Source organism: Eretmochelys imbricata, chromosome 3 (assembly GCF_965152235.1).
Source record: "Eretmochelys imbricata isolate rEreImb1 chromosome 3, rEreImb1.hap1, whole genome shotgun sequence".
Classification (NCBI taxonomy): domain Eukaryota; kingdom Metazoa; phylum Chordata; order Testudines; family Cheloniidae; genus Eretmochelys; species Eretmochelys imbricata.
The window spans coordinates 98793164-98814296 of NC_135574.1; the positions used below are offsets into that span (position 1 = coordinate 98793164).

Sequence of the window (21133 nt, forward strand, 5' to 3'; positions counted from 1 at the left end):
TGGAGGAAGTTGGTTGTGTCCTGGAGGAAACTGGCCCTTTTGGTGGTGATTGGTTTGAGGATTGTTTCTGTGAGACCGAGTATTCCTTCAATAACTGTGCTGTTGCATGATATAAGGGTGTGCACCAGTTCCCTTGTTTATCTTGAGAGGCATGTAGAAGATCCCTGGGGTGGGTTTGTGGGGGTTGAGGTTGTAGAGTTTCTCTTATCTAGGTACACTTTCTCCTAATGGGATGACTCTCCAAAACAATCCTGCTTTCGTTAGGTTTTTTTTGTATGGTCATAGCTGTATGCTTTTGGAGATCCACATTGATATACTTACATAATAAGTTTGAAATGAAGATGAAGGGTTTGATTTTGCACATGTCAGCTTTCCTAACCATCTTTGGTGGGTTCTCAGAATTTTATTACCAAGTGGAAAAAACCAGATCAAGAATAAATTTTATTAGAGCTTTTATTATTTTTAATTCTTTACTTCTATAGTATTTAAATTATACATATATAAATAATACATGAAGAATGTTTTTGCTGAGTGTCATTGGACATTTGCTTGTTATCCATCAAGCAGATATTAGCTTGTCAACTCTGAAAAACCCACCAAGGACAAGGGAAACAGAACCCTCCTGCTTGCTCCCTGTAGCCCGTGCAACAATTTTATTTTGAAAATAAACCCTCTTTCTCAAGATATGAAGGGAAGGATGCTTGATGCACAGTGAGAAAGACTGGGTATTTTGCATGTGAATGAAAGGTCTCTGTAGCTGTACTATGAAAAGGCTGGTGCCAAGGCAGCGTTCCAGGGATTTTGCAATAATGTTTCCAATTTTTGTTGGTTCCGCTATTTGTAAAGTACTGTATATTATTTTTAACATAGCTGGGGGCCTGGCAACTTGTAAAAGCTGCTGGTGGTGAAGATGAGCTTGCCGTACTCCCAGTTTCCATCTATTATGTGATGATCTGTTTTCCTTCTTGTAGGCATGTTCTCCAGGATTTTATAGACTGCCTTCTAGATCAACTGGCAGGAGACCTGGCCCAACCCTAGGCACCTGTGCTGCATGTCAATGCCATGGACATAGTAATATGTGTGACCCTGAAACATCTATATGTCAGGTATAAATCGTAGGCTGTTCCTAACCTAGTGCACTATGTTCTTCTAAAATTAATCTGCTGTGTGCCAAAATTGAAAATCTGGAGGTCATATTTTAATCTCTTGCTTTAAAGATGGGACACTGTCAAGGTTGCCAGACCAAAAAATGAACCTATCTTCAGAGTTTTCCCAGAATGACCTTCTTGAGTTAGGGATTCCAGTCACGTAGTGTAATTTTTTCTCCCCCAAACTCCGGCAGGTTGAAGCAAGAAACCTGTTGAAGAAGGGTACTCCTCTTTAGCCTGGAGATACAAGAGAACCTGGGGAATGGAGATAAAAGGGGCTGGGTCGGAAGTGCCTAGGGAAATAGCAGCAATGGTCTAGAGTAAGAAGTATGTGTCTGCTGTTTATAGGGTTCCTGGGTTGGAATCCAGAGTAGTGGAGAGGCCCGGCTTTCCTTGGCAGCCACAGGTAAAGGGGTATAAACCCCAAGCAGGGGACAGGCCTTATTTGGGAGCCTGAACAGAAGAGGTTCATTTGAATTTTGTGACTGGGCCACAGGGCCAAACCACTGAAGACCCATCAAGGTCAGCCAGCAGCATGCAGGAGGCACCAAGGGTGAGAAAAGGACTGTGATACTGCACTTCGCCACTTGGAGGCACTCCAGAGGTGATTGCCCCATTACCCCTGTAAGCCCAATACGCAACTTATTGTTTGTTTCACACTAAACAACGTGCTATTCTGATAGACAATAACATCCCCTGCACTGGTGACACATTAAGATGGAGTGTTAGTTGTTTCTCCTACTTTGACGGCTGTAGCAGAGAAAGAAAGGGAAAGATAGATGAACAGGATGAGAAACTGCAGGAATACATGTGGCTAGTTGCAGGCTTCCATTCCTCCTCCACGTAAACCCATATGTAACACACACAGCATGTCTTTTGGAGAGTCTCAAAGAAGGCAGCTCCAGTGAGAACTGCATCAGAGACAGTAGTGAAGAACTCATTCAGTGAAAAAGATCCCTTGTATCTAAGAATGTCTGACTCCCTTGGGCTGGGAACAAAATATGGTCTGCTTTCTTTCTCCCTCCTTCCTCACAGAACTGCAGGCAGAACACCGCTGGCGATCATTGTGAGAGGTGCGCAGTCGGATTCTACGGGAACGTCCCAGGCTCTCCAGAGGACTGCCATCCTTGTGCTTGTCCTCTAACCATTCCCAGCAACAAGTAAGCCTGTGGCATTAAGCTGCTTCTTCCAGCCAATAATAACATTGTCTTGGTCTCACTCAGTGTTCTCAGTCAGCTGTACACAGTATAAGTGCCCGCTAAAAATGTCCAATCCACTTTCGCTAATTGATCTTGCTGAAAGAGTCAGGGACTGCTCCCTTGCTAATTAATGATGAATAAATTAATAATGGGTGGAAAATGCAATGCTCCACAGATAATGAATGTGTGTTACAAAAGGTTTCTCATAAGTGAAGCTAGAGCAGAGCTCAAGTACAATGTAGCCACAAGGGAGCTGTAAATAGTCTTTTGCTCATATATTGTGTTGGTATAAATGTATTACAGTGCCTTTCTGCTGTGCAATTTATTGATTCCTTATTTAACATTACATAGGTTTTAGGCAATTTGTGAAGGATAGAATAGTTTAATCACAATGCAGTTACTGCAGTATCCACTTTATTGGTTGCCTTATGCTAATGAACCTTCCCATCTCCCTCTCTCCTTGTTTCCCACAAATGATACTTGAGATTTGTTTGTTATTGTGGTGGGAAGCCCTAGGTGCCATCAGGAATCATTCTTTGTTGCCTCTTAAGTGGTTTATGGCACATGATCTTTCTTTTGAAAGGCCGAGGGCCGAGGGCTTTCTCCAAAGCCACATTCTGTGTTCTTTCTCATTGATTGACCTTTAGGATGTGCTAATAAGTACTTTGGTCAGTACACTTTCCCTTTGAGATGTCATCTTCTGTCTTCATCATTTTATAATTTTGGGGGTGGTTTTGGTGTTTTGGGTGGGAACGGCTCCTCTTTCCATCCTCAATACCCAAGATTTCAGTGATCTTTCATGTGAAGCAAACGGCATCAAGAATTCTTTCAGAGTTCATAAATGCTGAGTCTAGATCAACCAAAGCAATTACTTAAGGATGATTCAAGGTTCCCTTTTCCTCAGGAAATTGCTGTGCAACCTCCATAGCTCTTCCAAGTCTTATCAGCCTAGCCAATGAAAGACTTGAATGCAACTTGAATCCAGGTTTCTTCTGTAGCAGTGCAGCGCTTTAACCTCTGGGACATGGTCCACGTGCCTTATTTATAACAGAAAAGGCTTTCTTGAATTGATTTGATTTGATAACGGCCAGCCTGATTTATATTTGTTCCACTTTCTCGTTACAAGCTCTGTGAGATAATATTAGAGGGGGGAAAATCAGATTCAGCCACTCTATTGTAGCCCCGTAATAATAAAGCTACAGACACCTAGGTGAACTACACATGAGCTGGTACTTGGATGACACAGACTGACACGATAACATTTTTTTGAAGAAATAGAATTCAGTTATTTTTATTTTTAAGTTTTCAAGAGCACAACTAAGTTTAAGGCTTTAAGTTTTTAAAGATGTTTTTGTTTTTCTGCACAATCAGCTTTCAGCTTCAAATATGATGAGCTGAAAAACTGGAGGGAGTAAGTTGCTTATGGGTGTATGGATCTATTTTTACACAGTTGAAAATGTGTTGGATAATGAGTTTGTGAGTAGTAGATCAATTTGTTTACATTTTATGCAAAGGTGTAATTTTTATTACTCATTCAAGCACTATTGATTTAATGCATTATAAGGATGCTGACTGCACTGTACCAAAGTGGGGAGTTCTGGGCCACCAGCTCCTCAGTGCTTTTTCAGCATTAATCTGGTTTGGCACTCCCTGCACAAATAGGTTGATACATTTTGTAGCACAAGCACCATTTTGATGCTTAGCTGTGTCTCCCTCCTCCCCTCCTATTTTTTTTTAAAACTGTGAGTACAGGATCCTGACTTACTAATATTCCAATAGCACGCTACTGTACACATCTTTCGTGGGTACACACTACAGTCACCAATTTATCGTGAACAGAACTCCTTATATTCTGTGTCTAAAATACACACATTCACTGCTTGAGCTAAAACAAATTATTCTTTCAATAGGGTAGTATTAGGGCAAGAGTGTGAGATCATCACAAACGATCTTGCCAAAGACTTTAATGACCTCTTCCTAGTCAAAGCTCAGAGCCAGTATTCCATCCCCAGGCTCCTTGGCCTGTTAGCCATCTTTGACATCATCAGCCATGCTCGTCTTGAAATCACATCCTCCCTTGGCTTCTGTTACTTTATCCTGTGCTGTTTTTTCTCCTCCCTCTCTGATCGCTCCTTCAGAGTGTCTTCAAGAGGTTCTGGCTCATCCTGCCCATCAACATTCTGTTGTGGTTCCATAGGGCTCTGTCTTTGGTCCCCTTCTCTTCTCCCTCTACACCATACCTCTGGGTAATCTCATCCACAAACAACAAATCAGCTGTCACCTCTCTGCTGATGACTCACTGATCTACCTCTCTATTCCAGACCTGTCTCCCTCTGTCTAAACTGAAATCTCAGCCTCTCTCTAACATCTCCTTGTGGATGTCTAGCTGTCAGCTCAAATTCAACATGGCTAAAACAGAGCTCATAATCTACCCCTCTCTTCCCAAGGCCTTCTCCCAGCACCACCATTCTGCCTGCCTATTAGGCCCATAACTTTGGCATCAATTACCTGTGAAGACAAGCCCTAAGATAATGGTCTTTCCTATCCACCCACACAACTAAAACTCTGGTTCATCTCATGTCTTGATTACTGCAACATCCTTTTCTCTGGCCTTGACAAACACAGTTTTGTCCTGCTCATAGCTATTCAAAATGCTCCTGCAAAGATAGTTTTCCTGGCCATTCATTTTGACCATGTCAACCGTCTCTTTGCATCCCTCCACTGGCCCCTTTTCTCTGTCACGCTAACCATAAACTACTCATCTTCACTCTTAAGACCCTACATGGCCTATCCACATGCTACCTATCATCTGTCACCCATTATCAAGATGTCAACTCCCACCTCCAAATCAGCCTTTGACATCAGCCTCCATCACCTGTTAGTTAAATTTTCAAACAAGCACCTTTGTGCTTTCTCCCTTGCTACCACTCAGGCTTGGGAGGCACTCCCTGTAAATATTCTCAGAGCTATCACTTTATCCACCTTCAAAATCCTCCCTCAAACATTCCTTTGCCATGATGCCTACAAAAACCTTGACAATGGTTAGGCTGCTGGCTACCCCTGGGGGAATTCTGCGTCACTGCACGTGCACAGAATTCATGCCCCCCACAGATTTCTTTGCCTCCCCACAGAAGAATGACTTCTAATGGGGAAGCTGCAAGAGTGGTCACCCACCCCTCCCCACCAGCACAGGCAGATGGGTTCAGGTGCCCGGAGCAGCTGGTAGAGACATAAATCACCACCGGGAGTGGGGCTGGGCAGTCATACGTGTGAGAGAGAGAGACATTCTGACCCTCTTACTCGCTACTGCGGCATGCTCAGCATGGAGGGGCAGGTCTTTGGGGTGTTTCTGAGGAGGTAAGCATGGGGCAGGCTCCGTCCCCTTAGGCAGAGCAGAATGTAGCAGCCTGCCTGCTTAGTCAGTTGTTCCCATTGTTCTTAGTGAATTCCCCCAGAAGTATAAAACAGGTGAAAAAGTTTTAAGGTTCCTTCACATTGCCAGAGTGGTATAAAGGACAGTATGGCCTTATAAATGCTTATGGTGCTTTAGTGATTAGAGCTGGTCTAATGTTTTGGACTGAAAAAATATGCTCCATGAACTATTTGCTACTGCCCTTTCTGGTGGTGGTCAGTAACCAATATAAATTATGAGTTTGATTCCTCAGCCCTCACTTGCTCTTTAGTTGCCTTTGATGTAACACTGAGCATTTGGCTGCATATGTTGGTTGACTAATAACTAGAAATTAAGGATCAAACCTAGCTACATTACTATTTGGGGCTTGGGGATTTTCTCCAGTGCTCCTCACTCCCATTCTCCATTTATTGTATTGTAGTTTAAATAAATTACCTAAGTAATTGAAACCAGTGTGATTATATTACATTATTTAGACAAATAAAATATGCAGAATTTTGCAGAATTTGAAAATATTGTGTGCAGAATTTTTACTTTTTTGGCACGGAATTTTTAATTTTTTGGCACAGAATTCTCCCAGGAGTAGCACGTATGCTGACACCACTGCCTATCATGCTGACCAATACTTTCTCATTGTTTCTTTGAATTCCCCTGTCTGTCTTCATACATCTATTGTCCCCATGTCTTATACTTAGACCAGTGGCGGGCAACCTGTGGCCCATCAGGGCAATCCACTGGCGGGCTGCAAGACAGTTTGTTTACATTGACCATCCACAGGCATGGCTGCCTGCAGCTCCCAGTGGCCATGGTTCAGCAGGAGACGGAGCCTCTTTTTGTTCTGTTTGCACAGCACCTAGCATAGTGGCGTCCTGGTCCACAACTAGAAATCCTAGGCATTATGGTAGTAATAATAATAATAATAATAATTAATAATAATAATCAGAAGAAGAAGAAGTAACACTTCAGCAGGTCTGATTCTATTCATCAGAGGGCAGAGGCACCCATATACTCCAGCAGATGCTACATTACAAAACAAGGACCAGAGGACATGGAAATCAGCAAAGTATGGCTGAGGTGGGAAAATTTACTGTTGCTGGAAAAATAGCAGAATTTTTCCCTTTGCTGCTCACCCTTTGACACCATTCACATCACAGCTAGGGACTTATAAAAGAATTGTGATCACTGATGAGTATCTCTCCACTAGATGTACATAACAGGTACATTAGCGGGTAAAAAAGAAGGTACATAGTGGGTAAGAAAATCCTGATATTAACATTGAAGAGGAGACTCTATTAGTGGCCCTGTACAGCTGCTTAGCATGAGATGGTATATAAATGGAGTACAGTAGAAATGGCTTTTTATTCTTTGTTTCCCCCGATTTAGCTTTAGCCCTTCTTGTGTTGCGGAAGGTCTCAGTGATTACCGGTGTACCGCTTGCCCACCTGGATATGAAGGCCAGTACTGTGAAAGGTATGGTAATTGTGTGGGATGAGATGGAGAGAGAGAATTAGAAAGGGGACAGAGTAGAAAGAGGCATAATGCCTTTCAGTGGATGTCAGTAAATAATTAAGTATCTTCTAAATATGCTTCTTTTGATAAGTTATTTCCTCTTCTGTATATGGTTTAAAATCTGGATTTATCAGGTAGTTTAACAATTTCTATTGTAAAATGAGAGTGGATAAACTCATTAATGTTAATTCCAAAATTCTATTGGCTTAGTCTTTTTTTACTCCATGTTCTTTTTTCATTGTACTCCAGGAGCTAAAGAAAATGATATATTTATCTAAAATTATGTGTTATACATATAAATTGTCCTGATGTCATCCTAAAGTTCCCTTTTTGGCTGTTAGTGAAGCCTTTTTGACCTTGACCACAAGGAAGAAATTTACAGTTAGATTTATTAATAACCAAAGAGACTGCAGTTGTTCTACCCATAACAACAAATAGCTGCATAACACAGTATGAATAAGCTGATCACAGTTATCAGGAGATTATTAGTACAAATTTCTCTTTTAAACACAACAGCCAGACAATCTCTTGATAAAAGGTAGATCATGGGGGAGATTTCAAGTCAGTCTGTTGTAGAGTTTTACTTCTGATGGGGCTTGAGTGTCTGCAAAGCTTTTAGGGAGCATTAGGCCTTGGCATCATTTTGCCCAACCCTGCTGTCCTGATTGAAACCCACATATTGATCACAGGATTGTGCCTATAATCAGTTGGTCAGGTGGTATGCAAATTTCTCCCTTACATAAATATATATTTGTTCATAAAGTGCCCCAAAAAATCCCAAGGCTTGTGCTTTTGGGTGCTCAACTTGGTATAGTCTTGCCAACTGCTGACAAGATAAATATAATACACTGCATTCTTAAGAGGACAAATCTGTGTTGATATTTATAATGTCTAGATGTTCCCCTGGCTACACCGGTGACCCAAGAACTCCAGGAAGGTCCTGCCAAGAATGTGAGTGTGATCCATACGGTTCACTGCCTATCCCCTGTGACCCTGTCACCGGACAGTGCACTTGCAAACCTGGATCCACAGGGTGGACTTGTGCAGGCTGCAAGCACCAGCATGTGCGTGATGGCATGGAGTGCATTTGTACGTATACTAACATTACCTTTCGGGGGGTTATGGTGGTTTGTGTCGCATCTCAGGAGCTGAATCTTGCTATGGTGCCAATCAATTATGTAGCTGTTTTGTTTTATTTTTTTGAAAATATCTACCAGACTTCTCATTTCCCTAGCATTCTGGCCTCCCATTTTCACAAGCCTCAAGATGCTTGTAAAATCTTCAGTACAGTTTAATACCATCATTGAAAATCCACAGCAAGGCTCTGAAGGACTTCTTTTAGTCAGTTTCGAAGTTTGCAGATTTGCCAAAGGTTGGGGATGCTGCTGTGACAGATTAAAGATCTGGGTTTATTGAATATTTTAGTATGGTCCTAAATGTTTAATCAGCAGCTCCACTGCTTTTTGCCATGAATCATACATAGACTCTGAAAAGTATTCATCAAGGCTTATAGAAAGCCTTGGACATGCTGGTTCACAACCTCCTATTGAAATTGAGACGATAGAAGCAGTCAGGGTACAATCTATTCAGAAACAAAGAATGTCTTTTGTTTAAAGGATAAAATGAATAGCCAATCTAGCCTAAAACACTTTTGAGTTACATTTTACAAAACTCATACTTTTTGCCCTTGTCATAGATTCATAGATTCATAGATATTTAGGTCAGAAGGGACCATTATGATCATCTAGTCTGACCTCCTGCACAACGCAGGCCACAGAATTTCACCCACCACTCCTACAAAAAAAACCTCACACCTATATCTGTGCTATTGAAGTCCTCAAATTGTAGTTTAAAGACCTCAAGGAGCAGAGAATCCTCCAGCAAGTGACCCGTGCCCCATGCTACAGAGGAAGGCGAAAAACCTCCAGGGCCTCTTCCAATCTGCCCTGGAGGAAAATTCCTTCCCGACCCCAAATATGGCGATCAGCTAAACCCTGAGCATATGGGCAAGATTCATCAGCCAGATACTACAGAAAATTCTTTCCCAGAAAATTCTTTCCCAGGTAACTTGGATCTTACCCCATCTAAAACCCATCACAGGCCATTAGGCCTATTTACCGTGAATATTTAATTACCAAAACCATGTTATCCCATCATACCATCTCCTCCATAAACTTATCGAGTTTAATCTTAAAGCAAGATAGATCTTTTGCCCCCACTACTTCCCTCGGAAGGCTATTCCAAAACTTCACTCCTCTGATGGTTAGAAACCTTCGTCTAATTTCTAATCTAAATTTCCTAGTGGCCAGTTTATATCCATTTGTTCTTGTGTCCACATTGGTACTGAGTTTAAATAATTCCTCTCCCTCTCTGGTATTTATCCCTCTGATATATTTATAGAGAGCAATCATATCTCCCCTCAGCCTTCTTTTAGTTAGGCTAAACAAGCCAAGCTCCCTGAGTCTCCTTTCATAAGACAAGTTTTCCATTCCTCGGATCATCCTAGTAGCCCTTCTCTGTACCTGTTCCAGTTTGAATTCATCCTTCTTAAACATGGGAGACCAGAACTGCACACAGTACTCCAGGTGAGGTCTCACCAGTGCCTTATATAACGGTACTAAAACCTCCTTATCCCTACTGGAAATACCTCTCCTGATGCATCCCAAGACGACATTAGCTTTTTTCACAGCCATATCACATTGGCAGCTCATAGTCATCCTATGATCAACCAATACTCCAAGGTCCTTTTCCTCCTCCGTTACTTCTAGTTGATGCGTCCCTAGCTTATAACTAAAATTCTTGTTATTAATCCCTAAATGCATGACCTTACACTTCTCACTATTAAATTTCATCCTATTCCTATTACTCCAGTTTACAAGGTCATCCAGATCCTCCTGTAGGGTATCCCTGTCCTTCTCTAAATTAGCAATACCTCCCAGCTTTGTATCATCTGCAAACTTTAGTAGCACACTCCCACTTTTTGTGCCCAGGTCAGTAATAAAAAGATTAAATAAGATTGGTCCCAAAACCGATCCCTGAGGAACTCCACTGGTAACCTCCCTCCAACTTGACAGTTCACCTTTCAGTAGGACCCGTTGTAGTCTCCCCTTTAACCAATTCCCTATCCACCTTTCAATATTCCTATTGATGCCCATCTTATCCAATTTAACTAATAATTCCCCATGTGGCACCGTATCAAACGCCTTACTAAAATCTAAGTAAATTAGATCCACTGCGTTTCCTTTATCTAAAAAATCTGTTACTTTCTCAAAGAAGGAGATCAGGTTGGTTTGGCACGATCTACCTTTTGTAAAACCATGTTGTATTTTGTCCCATTTACCATTGACTTCAATGTCCTTAACTACCTTCTCCTTCAAAATTTTTTCCAAGACCTTGCATACTACAGATGTCAAACTAACAGGCCTATAATTACTTGGATCACTTTTTTTCCCTTTCTTAAAAATAGGAACTATGTTAGCAATCCTCCAATCATACGGTACAACCCCTGAGTTTACAGATTCATTAAAAATTCTTGCTAATGGGCTTGCAATTTCTTGTGCCAATTCTTTTAATATTCTTGGATGAAGATTATCTGGGCCCCCCGATTTAGTCCCATTAAGCTGTTTGAGTTTCGCTTCTACCTCAGATATGGTGATGTCTACCTCCATATCCTCATTCCCATTTATCATGCTACCATTATCCCTAAGATCCTCTTTAGTCTTATTAAAGACTGAGGCAAAGTATTTGTTTAGATATTGGGCCATGCCTAGATTATCCTTGACCTCCACTCCATCCTCAGTTTTTAGCGGTCCCACTTCTTCTTTCTTTGTTTTCTTCCTATTTATATGACTATAGAACCTTTTACTATTGGTTTTAATTCCCTTTGCAAGGTCCAACTCTACTTGACTTTTAGCCTGTCTCACTTTATCCCTACATATTCTGACCTCAATAAGGTAGCTTGCCTTACTGATCCCTCCCTTCTTCCACTCCCTATATGCTTTCTGCTTTTTCTTAATTACCTCTCTAAGATGCTTGCTCATCCAGCTTGGTCTACAACTCCTGCCTATGAATTTTTTCCCCTTTCTTGGGATGCAGGCTTCCGATAGCTTCTGCAGCTTTAATTTAAAATAATCCCAGGCCTCCTCTACCTTTAAACCCATAAATTCTTCAGTCCAATCCACTTCCCTAGCTAATTTCCTTAATTTTTGAAAGTCAGCCCTTTTGAAATCAAAAACCTTAGTTGCAGATTTATTTTTGTTAATCCTTCCATTCAGTTTGAACTGAATTAGCTCATGATCACTTGAGCCAAGATTATCCCCTACAACCATTTCCTCTATGAGGTCCTCATTACTCACCAAGACCAAATCTAAAATAGCATCCCCTCTAGTCGGTTCAGCAACTACTTGCTGAAGGAATCCATCAGCTATCGCATCTAGGAAAATCTGAGCCCTATTATTATTACTAGCACTCGTCCTCCAGTCTATATCTGGGAAGTTAAAGTCTCCCATGATCACACAGTTTCCATTAGTATTTACTTTATTAAAAACATTAAAAAGGGCTCTATCCATATCCAAATTAGATCCCGGCGGTCTATAGCACACCCCAAGCACTATCCCAGGGGAGGCTCTAATAGTTTTCTTCCCCAATTTAATTTTTGCCCAGACAGACTCAGTCATATCCATTTCATCGCTTCTTATTTCTTTACATTCTATCTCATCATTGATATACAGTGCTACTCCACCACCTTTACCTTTATTTCGGTCTTTCCTAAACAGCACATACCCTTCAATACCTGTAGCCCAGTCATGACTACTATTCCACCAGGTCTCTGTTATACCTATAATATCTGGTTTCACTTCCTGCACCAGTAACTCTAGTTCCTCCATTTTGTTACCTAGGCTCCTTGCATTAGTGTACAAACATCTTAATTTTTGCTGTTTAGCCTCACTCACATTCTGTACCCTATTAGGCACGGTTATTTTACTACCAGTATAACCTATTAGACTTGTATCTACACTGCCCTTCCTCCTACCTACAGCTGTATCCACTCTTACTTCATTTTCTTTCCACTCTATGCTTAATTCTGGCGTGGAGATTACCTGGACATCTCCCAACCATCTCCCCCAAATTCCTAGTTTAAAGCTCTCTTAATCAGTTGTGCCAGCCTCCATCCTAGAAGTCTATTTCCTTCCCTACTCAGATGAAGTCCATCCCGAGAGAACTGTCCTCTATCCATGAATGCCTCCCAATGGCCATACATCCCAAAGCCCTCCTTATAGCACCACTGCCTAAGCCATCTATTGATAGTCATAATCTTGTCACACCTTTGTTGCCCTTCTCTAGGAACAGGCAGAATCCCACTAAAGATCACCTGAGCCTCAATTTCCTTAAGCGTCCTCCCCAGCCTAGCATAGTCTCCCTTAATACTATCCAGCGAGAATCTAGCCGTATCATTTGTTCCCACATGAAGGATAATTAGGGGATTCTTTCCCGCTCCCTTTAGAATCCTTTTCAACCTCAGGTCTACATCCCGTATCTTAGCACCCGGAAGACAGCACACCCTCCTATTTTCTGGATCAGCTCTGGTTACAGGCCTATCTATTCTTCTCAGTAAAGAGTCCCCAATCACATAGACCTGCCTTTTCCTAGTGACTGTACTATTCTCCAGTCTATTCCCTGTTCCCTCTGGCTGCAAGTTCTTTCCATTCCCATTCTCCCTTGTAATCCTTTTTAACCCATCCTGTATCCTCCTGGGGCTCATATTTGGTGTAATCTCCATTAACTCTTCCCCTTTTCCTATAGGACTAACCTCTCTTCTCTTCTTCCTTGCCCTGTCACCTTCAGTGACTACCTGCTGAGCCCCTTCCTCATTTTCCAACTCTGCAAACCTATTCTTAAGCTCTATTTCTCCTTCACTAGCCCGTCTTTTCCTCTGCCTAGTTCTTTTAGTCACATGCTTCCACTGACCACTTTCCTCACCCAGTCTCCCCTCAGAATTCCCTAGTCCTGCTTCCATCTGCAAGTCTGAGCTTTTCCCTTCAGATACCTCATGTCTTTGCTCCATAATCTGCTCAAACCCCTTCCTAAACTCTACCAGACTTTCCACCTGCATCTCCAAACCTCGGATCTTTTCCTCCATCAGCTCTATCAGACGGCACTTCATGCAGACAAAACTCTTACCAGGTGCCCCCTCCAGGATTATGTACATACCACAGCTTCCACATCCAGTCATCTTCATTGTGTCTTCTGCTACATGGGTCACTCCCACTGCCACCTCTGTATCTGTCATATCCTTCCCACCTAAATCCTGTTACTCTGGGAAACACAAACCACACCAAAACACCACCACCCACAGCAAAACCAAACCCAACACAAGCACCGCAAGACAAACTCCCCTTTCAAACTCCTCTGTTTGCTGGCTCCTGTGCCGCTGCCTGACTGGCTGCTACCTTTATAGGACCCCTAGTCAGTGAAGCCCCGCCCCCTAATCAGGGCTCAGCTTCTCTCCCAGCACAAAGCCCCTACAAACCTCTACACATACAAATACTACCAATACAAAACCAAGCACACACAAATACCTTCTCCTCCAACAGAACTCCCACTCAAACTCCCCTGTTTACAGCTCTGTTTGCTAGCTCCTGTCTTCAGTTTTTGTGTGTTCAAATTGTCTTCTCTTTTATTATTTTTTGGAATTTGGAATTTTGGAAATTGGATATTATGTTTGTTCTGAGCCCAGAATTTCATTTTTCTGTGATAATTCCTTATGTATTCTCAAAAGCACATAAAAATCAGGTTGCAGAACGTATTCTTGAACACTGAGTCAATCATGAACTGAAATAAGGCATTTTCTTAAAAAAGAGAAAATGAATAGGAACTAATTTAATTGTGATTTTCCCACCCTCCAGGCATTCACATCATTGTTCTATTTAAAACAGAACACAGATAGGGATCCAATAAGCCCCTAGTATATAAGATTTTTATTCTATGCATACTTGAATATATTGGCAGGCCACAATGAACTGGTTTTAATGTTTTATCTGGATTTTATCTTGTTGTTGAATTTTAATTGAAGCTTTTTCATTTTGTGATTTTCTTTCCATGTGAGGTGCATATAACATCAAAGCAGATAGGCACCATAAAACTAAAATTTTTATTTTTGCGTTGGGTAAAATCCTGGAGTACTCATTTCATCTTTACTCAGCCTAAATTTCCAGAGACTTTGGTACGGACTCAGGTACCATTACTATTAAACCAGCTAACAGGTAATCAGGACAAATTGCAACTGTGCAACACAAACAATGCAAAACAGCCTAAAAATAGGCATTAAACCCTAAAATTGACATGGAATAACATTAACAGCTCATATCCATCAAGAGCTAAATATGTCTTTCAATGTTTGAAAGGATGAATAAAGGAGTCCTGTTTAAAGTATGCTAGGCATAATGGGCCTGATGCTGTAAGGTGCAGAACATTGCAGTCATTTGGGCTTTCAGCATCTCTCAGGAAGTGCTCAGAATCTGGCAGGGTGAGGTTTACAAGTGTTCAAATGTACAAAGGAGCCAACATTGCCTTGTCAGTGAACAGAGAGCTAGGTGAGAAACTTCAGTAAGTGCTAAAAAAGGACGCTACATTCTCTGTATAAGTACGTTAATATCTTCATAGGTATGTTAGAGAGAATGATAGAGAGACCTAATATACCCCAATGTTATAGGGCTTGGTTCTCTGTTGTCCTGCACGTTGTCTTTTCATTTATATCGGAGCAACGTGAGAGTAAAGTGCATGTAAAATGCTACCAGATCAGAATGGCAGTATTTTACACCCTCTCTGCAGTGTTGTAAATGATGACACAAGGTGCAGGGCAATGGACCATCAAGCCCTGCTGTATATAGCTACCTACCTATAAAACATTGATTGCATTTTTCAGTGTGGCACCTAAAGTAAGCCATCTAAAGCCATAGGCAGGTACCTAAATGGAAGAGGCCTGATTTTCAGATGTGCTGAGCACCCAAAACTCCCAGTGAAGTCAATGATAATTTGTAAAATACAATTCACAGTATGAGTGCAACATTAAGGAAAATAAGTCTATGGTTATTGTATTACTTATTAGTAATATAGCCAAAATTGTCAGTGCAGCCTCAACTCAGCTTGTATTTTTGTGTGCATGCAAATAACTTGCATATATACAAAACAACATTAGTACTGAGTTTGCATGTACAAATGGGTTTTAGCATTTGCACACACAAGTGAAAGTGCTCAACATTGCATGTGGAAGTGCCAAGTTGCAAATGCACAAATAGAGGTATTTTCTCTAATATGTTTTAATATGTGGCCCATATTATTCCTAGCTGTGCACCAGAGGAGACTAGTATTAAATAATATAAACCAGGTATCACTCTACTCCCTATTTCCACAGGTCTGCCTGCTCCAGTGGCAGACTAGGGACTCCCCTACCATAGTGGAAACCCCAGGTAGCCTAAGGCCAACATAGCCAACTATATGCTTCCCCCTCCTAGCCCATCAAGGGCATTCTAGGGTCATAACAGACACAAGGAGTGTTGGTGATACAATGTTGCACTCCAGCTGTCAAAGGGCCCACCAAGAGCCATTGCAGAGAGGCATCATTTAGAGAAGCACTGAGGCTTTGCCCACCTCCCCAAGCCCATAGCTGTGCCAAGATTCACTCTGATGCAGCTGAGGATTTGGCCTCTTTATGTTGTTATCATTCAGCTTGAGTGTATAAGACTTTTTTTTTCCAGAAAACGCAATAAAAACCTTATGGCTAACCACTTTCAACTGTAATAAAACCATAATAATATTGATTAAGTGACTAATAGTGACTAAAATGGAGCAAATGAATGCCCCATAAGGAATATTACATACCTGCAATCTTTCAAACAAATGATATATGAGTATTCGCCTGGATATTTTTGTTCCTTTCAATAATTTCATTTTAAATATTGGTGCATTGGTGGTAATTGCAAGAATTGTGATGTAAAGTCCTAGATTATTAGATGGTTTTAAAATGGTCTAGCTTAATGCAAACATACATACACACACATGTAAGTAATATAAATTTAAAGCATAGTCTTGTTAAACTATTAACATTTTGGTCTGTCATATTTAATATTTGTCCATTGATTTTGGATATTTAATACCAAATGATTTCTACTAATTAATTTTTTGGAAGTGTTCTTTAAATGGCAGTACTATATTTAAAAATAACACATAAAAGTTAAGGAATACAAATTGAAATCCTATTAAAAGTAAACTTTTAACCAATCTATTACAATGTAACATTATTTAAATGTAACATTTATATTAAAGGTCTCTTTTATACTAAACATCTTAATGGTGGGACAATTTAAAGTGACTAGGCAAAAAAAAAACCCACCACCAGAGAGGTGTGCATTTGGATTTAAATAATCATATTTTTGACTGAACATAATTTTTTTTTATTTACAGTATAGCATCATCTTGTCGAGCAACTATTTCAAAACATCATTTTTGTTGCTTAGTAGGTGGCATTTTTGTCAGTATTGTTTTGTAATAATTATATTTTAGAGAGCCACAGGCAGAATGGAAAAAGGGGGATTTTTTAAAAACATACAGTTGTTGTACAAAGGGAAGAATTTGTTTACAGTTAGATAATAACAGAAAGATAATTACATGTGGATAGAGTAGACACATGGAATAAACCTCCTTATTACACTCCCAGAACAGAACAATGTTAGGTCTAGTCTGATGAGCAGCTAGAGCAGTGATGAGAAAAATTATAGCCAAAAATAAATTTCTTCTGAGAAGTTCAATACTCAAAATAGCCTAATATGCCTCTGAATTAATTCTAATCTATTTCTTTATTTTTAAATAAGTAATTTTGGCATTTATATCATTGCCCCCAATTGATTGGTTCCAAATGAAGCCATCAGATTTTCAAAAATTCCAGGGAGTGAAGAGTTTGTATGCTCAGGGTCATGCTGAGGAGGCCTCCACACTGATTAATATACATGATCCTTGAAATCTGTGCTCTTATGTAGTCCAGTTCTAATGTCTTATTTTCCCCTTTTTGTTCAAGCAAACTATAGCCTTCATAACCAATAAGAAAATTAGCAACAGAGCTTATTTTTAATGATGCAGGGAACAAATTGTTTAATTTCAAATACAAAAAATTTCCCCCAGATTTTCTCTAATTACTCACAGATATTAGTTTTAATTTGTAATAATTTACTCTGCTTAGGCACGCCTATGATGTTAAATAATATAAATATCTATGCAGTTTTCACCACTATAAATGTCACCATTGACCACTAGCTACCACAGCCTGGTGTCAGAGATACAGGCAACACAATATCCTACTTGTAATAGACATTAGTTGTGGTATCTCAAGTATTGGGGTGTAAATGTTGACCTTTTGATAGTTACAACTGTATTTCAGAAATATGTGCTTCTCTGTCGGAGTTAAAAAGGGATGGCCACAATCCTTTATGCCCAAGAGTAATTCAGTGCATAGGGGTTGTCCTTTTTCCGCTCTCTGCCCCTTCACCTGCATTAGATGGTTTTGGGCATAAAAACTTAAAATTCTGCACATGGCCACAATATGTAACTCAGAGTTTCCAATGTTCTCACACTTGTCCTCCCTCCCTCTTTCTTCTTCAATATGGTTTGAACCAAAGCCTACTGAAGTCAATGAAAATATTTCCATTCATTTCAATCGGATTTGGATCAAGTCTATAGTCTGTTGCATCTCATCTTAAATTAGATCCTGATTCTGCAAAGACTTACACATGCTTAACTTTATGCTCTGTGAGTAATTCTAGAGACTTCAGCTGGTCTGCCCAGAGTGCATAAAATCATGAGAGAGTCATTGGAGAATTAGGGTCTTAGATTGTAAACTCACCTGGACAGGGACGAAGATTTTCTGTGTGTTTGCACAGTGGCTAGCACAATCCTGATTGGCCCCGATCCTGATAAGAGCTTGTAGGCTTTGCTGTAATACCCATAATAAATAATAAAATAATAATTCACCTATTATTGAGCACTTTTCAGGGGATCAATTATATGTACAATTCAGACTCATCTGTAAAAGTTTAGTCACAATATTTTGAGATCTGCAGCAATATTTAAACAACAAATCCTTCTCCTCAAATATATGCTGCCAACATGGTACTAATGTGCAAGCAAGGACTTAAATGAAAGGGTGAAAATAAAAGGGAAAGGGAAAAAATATAAGACAAATAGAGAAGCTGGGAAATATATATATTAAAAAAATACAAAATTTTGTTTATTTAATTTAACCCTGTGAAAAGAGATGGACATTGCACTACGCCATGCAGTCAAGAAACCTGCACTCTATTATTGGAGAGAGAAAATTTGAGCGAATGTCCTGCCATCAGCCTAGCAGTTCCCAAACTATGTATCAGAACCCCAAATGGGGTAGCATCATCAGCAGGTGAGATTGCAATTCTGTGTGTGCAGGATGCCTTTTTTCTGTACAAAATGGCAGACTCCATGCTGTGTGACTTCGCATGTATGGTTCATGTGAAGTCATGCTGTGCAGAGGACACCATTTTGTAGAGCAAAATACCATCCTCCATGCTTTCTGGGGTAGCACGAAGCAATAAGTCTGAAAATGGGGTTATGAAGGCAAAAAGTTTGAGAACCACTGCACCAGCCTCTGCATGTTTAAATCTTGCTAGCTTCTGATTTTCAGCCATCTGCAACAAATGGGGGATTACGAACAGTGGAGAACAGAAGTGAACCTGAGCCGTACAATTTTGATCCAGATCTGGGTCTGAGTTTTGGCAAAATTTGGAGACATAGAGATCACAGGTGAAATCCTGCCTCCAATGAGGTTAATGGCAAAACTCCAAATACATTAAATGAAACCAGGATTTCACTTCTTTTTCCCTGATGAAAAAGGGGAGGAAATGATATAAGATTGGTTAGTTTAGTAAGTGTTCTGCACAATCAAGAAAGACACTTGGGATTGATTCCAGGTTCACTCAACCACTTTTTTGACTGGCAGCCCCTGAGATTAAAGAAAGAGGAATAGATAGTAGTCAACATAAAAAGTCAATAATTATCATAGGTTACCATATAGTGATATCAGAGATTCCATGGATTTCCCTTATACTTAAGCTGGGAAATAACTCTGGGTAATATGATGTGTTGGCACTTTAATGGTGATGACAATATTTAAGACAAAATTCTGGGTTCAGTTACACAACACCAATTTCAGCCATAATATTTTGCTCTCTGTTGTCATGCAGAACTGACACTGATGTGAATGCGCTTTCTGCACGCTTAGGAAGAGTGGTATATTAGGATTGAGGTATTTGTAGTACTAAGAACAAAATTATGCTCCCAGACACTGACGGAAGGGAGGAATGGTTTGTCTTGCTCTGGAGCATTCACTTTTACAAAAAAGTATCAGCATTGATCACCTCAGGAATTAATCCATCTCTGCCCTACTCATCCAGAAAAAAACTTTAAAAGATACTATATTGTTGTATAATAATGATTCAAAACACTAGAGCTTACAGTGGTTTTACTACAGTGTTTTGGATCATTATTAGAATATTCCATGTGGGTATTTTTGTAATGGAAATTCCATGTAATATGAGGGCTTGAAAGTTAAGAAAGGGAAAATAAACAGAGGAAAATGAGAGATATTGTGAGATCTTTCAGCCATACAAAGGAATTCCAGAAAAAGGAAGACTTGTTGGAGAGCCTTTCAACTATACTCTGATCCGTGTGTATTGAAAAAAAATCTGATTCCATTATCATTATCTTTGGCTTTTTTTTACTTAAAATAGGTAAGAGGGTAGATGTCTGTAAAACATGTATATCTTGAAGTATCATTTATTATGAGGTCAGTGTTTGTGAAACCATTTTTCTTTGACATACATGCTTTCTGAGATGCTTTTCACTAGGAGATAGGTCAGAATATTTATGCATGAGAGATTGTGGTGAAAACTGAAAATACAATATTTTGTATTAATTGCCAGCTGAAAAGATTGTAATAGTGGCATGATTTGCCCCTCACACATGTGCACTGCTATAATGATCTGAATTTAAAGTTGCATTTGTTAATATTAGACAGAGATTTATGCTGACAGTTTTATAGATAAAGTTTTGGAAACATTTAGTCATATAAAATATATTCATACTCTTGAAATATTTGCTATTGCTCCAGTACATTCAGACTGTGTATTGGAGTAACTGTCTTTTCTCTTCAGCTGTGGTCCTGACTTGATGCAGTTCATCTTTTCAGCCTGATTGTCAACCAAGAGGTGTTAATTCATATCACTTGCTCAGAGAAAACTTATCAAATGACAGTTGTTTGTTCACTGAGAATACTTCATGTTTTTATAAGCTATTCAAATTTTTCCTGTTACGGTAAATTGTTTGGTTTTAACTTGCAGCCCATTTTAATTTCCAGTCACTTCAAAAATATTGAGGGCAACTAGAAATTTCTTATTGTTTTATGTAATATACAGAATATAATAAATACAGAATAAAATAAAATATACCTAAAAAATTCCCCTGCTTTAAAAGCACACTGTATTTCTCTTAGACAATGCATTTACACCCTCCAAAATGGCTTTCAGATCTGTGTGTCTTCTTGACCAATTAGGAGACAGATGTTGGTATATAAAACACACAGCTTGCCGTAAAACTTGCCTTTAGCTTATGGAAATATGTTTTCTCTCTCTAAACACACAGATGACAAGAGGTGGGCCAGTAAAAGTCTTTTTGATATACAGGCAAAAACCAGAATATAAGGGCTTTCACTAGAATAATTATAATGCACTTCATCTCAAGCAACAAAATATTGAGACTTAGGGGGAAGAATTAAATGAATAGAG

General features: G+C 39.8%; 1 protein-coding gene across 1 annotated transcript in view; it reads left to right on the plus strand.

Annotated features, from left to right (window-relative positions):
- LAMA2 (laminin subunit alpha 2) overlaps positions 1 to 21133 on the plus strand; it is a 340783-nt gene that overhangs the window by 211188 nt on the left and 108462 nt on the right. The window contains exons 29-32 of the mRNA XM_077812149.1: positions 972 to 1106; positions 2184 to 2308; positions 7143 to 7229; positions 8164 to 8357. Coding sequence (XP_077668275.1) covers positions 972 to 1106; positions 2184 to 2308; positions 7143 to 7229; positions 8164 to 8357 — 541 coding nt within the window. The remainder of the gene's footprint in view (positions 1 to 971; positions 1107 to 2183; positions 2309 to 7142; positions 7230 to 8163; positions 8358 to 21133) is intronic.